The sequence below is a fragment of the Coregonus clupeaformis genome, chromosome 3 (assembly GCF_020615455.1).
Source record: "Coregonus clupeaformis isolate EN_2021a chromosome 3, ASM2061545v1, whole genome shotgun sequence".
NCBI lineage: Eukaryota > Metazoa > Chordata > Actinopteri > Salmoniformes > Salmonidae > Coregonus > Coregonus clupeaformis.
In genome coordinates this window covers 43,135,206-43,141,963 of record NC_059194.1, presented here as the reverse complement: position 1 = coordinate 43,141,963, position 6,758 = coordinate 43,135,206, and the positions used below count along the sequence as shown (strand labels likewise).

Sequence of the window (6,758 nt, the reverse complement as noted above, 5' to 3'; positions counted from 1 at the left end):
GGTTGTTTGAGAAATTAATATGAATATATTTAATGTTGAATAAATGAATGTGAAAATGTGTCTTTCAGAATCTAGACATACTCCATATTTGAGAAAACACAATAAGGAGTATAATGACACCAAAATGTTGTCATGCATGGTTCACAGATCATAGGGTCTTACAGGAGGCATGTACAGATCTAAAAAGGCCCTAAAATTGCCAACTTCATCATGATTTTCAACAACAACAAAAAAGTCATATAAATGTAAAAAGCATGTTAAACATTCTTCCTCCCAATGAAGTTTCTATGTGAGAATTACCAGAACAATCTGAGATACTCAAAATATTTTCTGCTCCCGCTGGAGTGGATTCGCCCTTCGAGTTAGGATTAAGGGATTCATACTAAAAATGACCCCCATGGTTATAGTGTTGCTCAGTGTTGTCCAACACAGTGAAAATATGACGTCGCCAGCTACCTCAAGCTTGCATTCCATTCAAGGTGCATTATGATTGATGGTCCCTGATGATGGCTGTATGTCCTAATATGGACACTGTATGTAATGCCGAAAAGGAAGGGTTTTTGCCTTCAATTTCCATTGTCCTCCAATCATTGCTGAATATCCCCTATCCATCCTGTTGGCACGGACCGGTGTTGTATCAAATCGTGTATCCATCCATAAGGGATCATAACACGGGGGGATCATGTCCTCAGTGACGACACATTGCGCCGTAACATCAATTTAAGAGAAAGCACATGATGGATCCCTCTCATAGGTACGGGTCGGGGGAGGGGTCACAAACAATTAACACGAAATGGTTTTGAGTGAAAGCTCTCTCGTGAGAGACCAACACTATCCCAGGGTGCATCTGAGGCCCCTTCCTTTGTTAGCAGCCGAGGTGGGGGAGGACTGCGAGAAGGGGGGAGGATGGGGAGGAGAGGAGAGGAGAGGGGTGAAGCCCCATCTGTCACAGAGCTGGCTGGGCCAGTACTTTTGTTGTTCAGGAGTGATGAGATAGATAGATGTGTGTGGTGTGTGTGTGTGTGTGTGTGTGTGTGTGTGTGTGTGTGTGTGTGTGTGTGTGTGCGTGCGTGCGTGTGTGTGAAGAGATAGATGGTAGTCATCACCATGAAGTAGGGACCAACCACTGGTTTAATCAAACCAAGTGACCCAGTGTGACACACACAAATGCATCAGGACCTCCTCCACAAACATGCACACATGCACACACGAGAGCACACACACACAAACAGGTAGTGAAAATATGTATTATCTTTTTTTATTTTTTTATTGGTGGCATCATTATTTCCATAGGATCTCCCCCCAAAAAAATCACCAAACATTTCAACCCACCAGCAACATAAGAAAGAATGGAGGAGGCCCTGATGCAGAGGTAGAGAGATGAGCGAGGGAAGAGAGGAAGTGCCAGTGAAGGTATGAGAAGGTAGACCTAGGGTAGATGTTACTGGTGGTGGGGAGGAGGAGGAGGGGAAACATAGGGACACAACCTGTACAGATGTTCAGACTGACATCAAAGTACTGAAGCTGCTCTGAAGTAGTCTCTCTGAGGAAGAGAGACTGACAGGGAGCCTGAGAGGTAGGCTACAGTAGCTACAGAGTGCAGCTAATACACCTAATCAGAAAGCCACTTGTTCAAATGAAATTAAGTCGAATTGTATTGGTCACATACACATATTTATCAGATGTTATTGCGGGTGTAGCGAAATGCTTGTGTTCCTAGCTCCATCAGTGCTCCAACAGTGAGGTGCAGGAGGGGGGGGGGGGAGTAGTAGTAAAGCAGTAAAGGCAAGACGAGATTTAGAATAGGTTTCGTCAGCAATTCTCTTTGCTGGTCACTATTCTATTATATAGTTGGTTTGTCAATGTTAATCAATTTTGTGAATATTTACAAATATGTTTGGAAAATACTAGGAGGCTACTGCGCTGTTTCACCCAATGCTATCCTGTCACTTCGACCTGAATTAAATGAAGGGATTCGTTTATCTGGCCCGGGTTACCGCTGTGGAAGGAGTTAAAACCGGGTAAAAAGTGATTACATTCGTTTTGTAAGCGGGCTGCCTCCCGGCGTGAGCCAGGTGACCTGCTCTGGCCGAGCGTGAAGTCGGCTCAAAACAAAAGTGGTGTGTTGAGTAGGATTCTGTGTTTTCACATAAACGCTTTATCTTTCTTCCCAGTGAAAAATAGCTTGAAAATTAAAAAATGTATTTGATGGAAAAGAGATGTTGTATGTGTTTGTACGATGCACAATGCTGCCTTGTTGCCAACATGACCGAGCAGCGCAAACGCATATGACTGTTTGAGTTGAGACGGGGCGCTCCTCCCTCCCCGCTTTCGCCCGGTGAAGTGACGGGCCATTGCCCGGATCAACCCGGGCCAGAGTAATAGAGCTCCCTCAATGACCACCAGCACCTGCGTTGTGCGCGCTGTGCGCATGCGTAGTCCTACAGATCCGACGTTGGCGTCAGTCAGCACTAAAATGCTATCCCGTTAGAACACCCCGTCAACGGGTTGTGCCAAAGCTGTGCTCACCGCGCCTCGCTTCCTCTCCACAATACGAACACGGACGAAAAGAACACCATGTTATCCAGATTTAAAGACGCTACATTTCAGCAGTGAAAAGAGGAGGGAGAGACGGAGGAGAGTGAACTAACAAAATAGGCTAGAAAGGGACACAGAGAAGAGAGAATCCCACCGACCATCTGCGTGAGGCGAGAGAGTGGAGAAGGAGGCCAACCGGAGAGCAGCAGCCGACTGCGCTGTGGAATAACCTACGGTTTCCGTTGATTTGAAACCAGAATTTTGAATTGTATTTATTATTCTGCGAGACATTTGACTAAATTCCCACAAAATGTCATCTTCTGGCAAAGACAACAGCGCACACTATATGAACTATGTGGGACCTTATCGTTTGGAAAAGACCCTCGGCAAAGGACAGACAGGTTAGTCCTTGTCTCTTGTCTAACCGTGGATGATGTGTATCCTATCGCTCGCGATTGCTGGCTGCCAATGAAAGCACTGGTTGTCTTTTATGGGTTATGCTGACATGGGCAAGGCCATATGGGCTACTCTGTAGGTTATTGTGGGTCGGATGAATTTGATTTAGGGTGCATCACTGACGTGCGGGCTGGTTGCTTCTAGTTCCCACGTATTGCTTTTGACTCACTGCATCAATCGGGGTTGAGAGCTTTCAGTCAGTGGGACTGTGCACTTGAATGTCTGTTGTGGATTATCCAAAAATTATACTTCATAATAAAAGGAAATAAACTGGTCCGCCCTACAGCCTAGTCAGCTGGCTACAGTAGGGCTACATGTAGTCCACACGGCTTACGTGTGATTATTGAAATATAATAAAAAATTGCCAGACAACGGGAAGATGGTATCCAAATGTTGCATGTTGTGGGTTTGTTACATTGTAGCGTGTCGCTGTCTTTGAACATGCACACATTTGTCGGTTACAATGTTGCATTGGGGAAACCTGCGCTGATCTCTGCAAAATGAGATAGGGCAAGCTACTGCACTGCACAACGCTGCTCTACCAGCGGTATAGTTTCTCTGTCCGTCCCTGCAATGACAAGCACTAGCACCTATCCGTGCAATTGCTGCTGCAATTACAAATACTTTTAATCCCAAACTACACGCATGTGGTGAATTTTATTTTATTAACGAAAGATTGACATAGTCTAGTGATTTCCTGATACCGTATTTGTATCCGGCTAAAGCAGTTTGATTAAAATAAATAGCCTATGTGGGATGCATAGCATCCCCAAACCCACTAGGTGATGATGTGGGTACCACTGTCATGTGGGCACCACTGTCATAGGATATAGGCTACTTTTTTGAAGGGTCTAATGAGTAAACAAGCTGTGTGCCCCCCATCATCTCTGATTCTCTTCTGGACACGCAATATCAAGTGTGCCTATAGTGTGGTCTCAATCAAATGATCCATAGCCTATAGGAGCACAGAGCAAAGTTATAATTCTAAGATGGCTGCTGGGATGGTGTAAATAAAACAAGGCTTCATTACACACCGCAATGGATATTTCAACCCTGAGCTCTTGCTGATCAAAGCAATTGTTTTGTGCTGCCTAACCAATGCTGTGCTGTGTAGGCCTACAGTGGCAGTTCAGAAGGAGAGTCAAATAATTCTTTCTAAAATAATTTTTCATTAGGTCCAGTCCAAAAAAATCATTATCTTGTGTGCGGACTAGCTTATAGCCTATGTTCTGTTTAGTTTGAGAAGGAGAGCAGGAAGATGAGTAGGAGGACTGGAGGTCAACTTTGATAGCTTGCTACTACTATAATTGATTTTAATAAAAACAATATGTATGTTGCCCATGTTGCATTTATCAGGGTTATTGACCTCACAATAAGCCAGATTCTAGTAATTTACATTGTGGTGCTCAAACTTGAAGCAGCAGTCAAGGCAAAATCAATTGGAAATGGACAGCTCATGGTGCTGAAAGTAGGCAAATTCGAGAAGGCATAATTTATTTAAAGCGTCTTCATTTTAATTAGACTTTACTAATAACAAGAGAGCCTATTTCTTCCTATTTAAGAAATAAGAGGTAGGCCTTCCTGTTTCACAGACGAAATTAGGCTGTAGGCTGCTATATACATAGATTTGTCGGCCAATTCCTCCACCCACCATGCACTCTTTAAATAGCCTACCTCCGTGTCAGTGAAGGGCTGTTAAGTTAAAACCAGGACTCGAATTGAGGGTGTATGAGAGGGTATGCCATAGGACTACCTTTTATTAAAGAAAATTGTGAAAAGCACAGGCCTACCCATTGTTAGCTTAAGAGTTTGAAGAAAATATAACAGATCCGATTATATAAAGTGATCTATAACAGCGCTTTGTTCCGCGATGCTTTATGCTAGAAACAAGCTGAAAATACCCTGCAAAGTCATGACTCTGTTGCATATGGGGATACCATTGTTTCATTTCTTTGATATTCAGAGGCTGAGCTACAACCTTCTACAGCCGAGGAGACAAAACATATTCTAATTCTGTCACTATCAATTGATTAACCTATTCACTTTCTGCACAATAAAATATGTTTAAACCCAGACAGCTTTTAAGGAAACACTTCTGGAAGAAGAGTAGCCAGCAGTTAAAGCTTACATTTCTCTGCATCTGTAGGCCTACTGTCTGGGGTGGAAAAATAGGCCTAACCTTTGAAAGTGCCATGCTCAGAATCCTAATGACATCTCAGATTTAATTATTTCGCAAACAGGGACCGTTTCGTTGCAAACAAGACACTGATTTGGCATTGGAGAAATATAAGATGAACACATAGGTATATCTCTCTGTCCATTCTTTGCCTGTAATTTTGGTAATTTGTGAAGTATTCAAAAAGATTCTGCTAATATGTAAAATGACGTAGAACTGCGTTCATCAATATAGAACTCACGCATTAGGGTGTACATACATACAGTAGCCTACTGTAACGCACACACACTGTAATTCTCACTCCAAAGTCACTGCTGTTTACAGTGCTATGGATGAGAGAGAGGGGCACAGTCCTAGATGACCATGCAGGTTAGCGAGGTCACACACCAGTCGGAACCCGTACTCTGGTCTCATTACCATATTTATGTGAAGGCTTTACATGCAATGAGTTACATAGTAAGTAGAGAACTATGCTAATGACTTACTGTGTAACTCTACTAGTCATTTCCCACATTACTGCAGGGGACAAAACAAGTCCGGGAACTTAGTTCATATTCACCAGAATCCTTGGTTTGTATTAGCATTGGCTCTTGCAATGATTGCATTTGATTAGCTGCTAGTGGCATTACATCGTTCCATTCCCGTATGAACGCATCCATTCGGGTCACCTTCTGTACCTGTGTCCTTGTATACCATAGGTGCTCATTGGTGCTCAGGGTGCCAGGTAGCCTAACGGTTAGAGCGTTGGGCTAGTAACCGAAAGATTGCTGGTTTGAATACCTGAGCTGACAAGGTGAAAACTCTGTCGATGTGCCCTTGAGCAAGGCACTCAACTCTAATTTGCTCCAGGGGCACTGTACTACTATGGCTGACCCAGTCAAACAACACAAACTTCACCTATCCAGTGTATGTGACTATAAAACCTTCTTTAAAATCCCCTACAACCACCTCCACCCCCTCTCATCTAGTCCTCTCTCCCCACCACCCTGCTCTCTAGCCTGGGTAAGCGACGTCCCAGCTTTCCTTAGCAGTCCAACATCTACAATCTCCACTACCAACCCCACCCCTCTTAGCCATTATTTTCTCCCCACCACCCTGTTCTTTGGGTAAAAGGCATGCCACGTGTGTGGAGCTTGTGTCGTCTGTTCCCCCCTGTCCTCCCAGGGCACCAGTGTCCACTCCAACTATGACTCTGCGTCCTGAAATGAATCTAAAGTGGAGCTGGGCCGCAAGCAGGAACGCCGCTGAATGACTCTCTGTGTATGTGTGTGTGTCTGATTGTGCGCACGTCTTGACATGAGACGTGACATGCGAGCGAAGCGAGTGTTGTGCTGGCTCCAGCAGGACTGTGAGGCTGACTGAGATTGTTGATGGCTGTTATTATGAATAGACTTCCCCGGTGCTGCATCTGCAGAGGGAGGACAGAGAAGCCCATATGTCATCACACTCCCACACCAGGAGCTTAGGCAGGGGGAGAGACGTGCGTTTGTGCGTGCTTGTGTGTGTATGTGTTTGTGTGCGTGCGCATCACACACAGAGCTTATGTGGAAACCCAAGGAGCCAGGATTTAAAGAGAAAGTCTTGTAGC

General features: G+C 44.4%; 1 protein-coding gene across 4 annotated transcripts in view; it reads left to right on the top strand.

The window, feature by feature from the left end:
• The first annotated feature begins 2,465 nt into the window (after window positions 1-2,465).
• The window catches only part of brsk2b (BR serine/threonine kinase 2b), a 153,681-nt gene continuing 149,388 nt past the window's right edge, over window positions 2,466-6,758 (top strand). For all 4 annotated transcript variants that reach the window (XM_045208750.1, XM_045208751.1, XM_045208747.1 and 1 more), the window contains exon 1: window positions 2,466-2,939. In XM_045208750.1, the coding sequence (XP_045064685.1) occupies window positions 2,849-2,939 (91 nt within the window). In that variant the 5' untranslated portion in view covers window positions 2,466-2,848. The remainder of the gene's footprint in view (window positions 2,940-6,758) is intronic.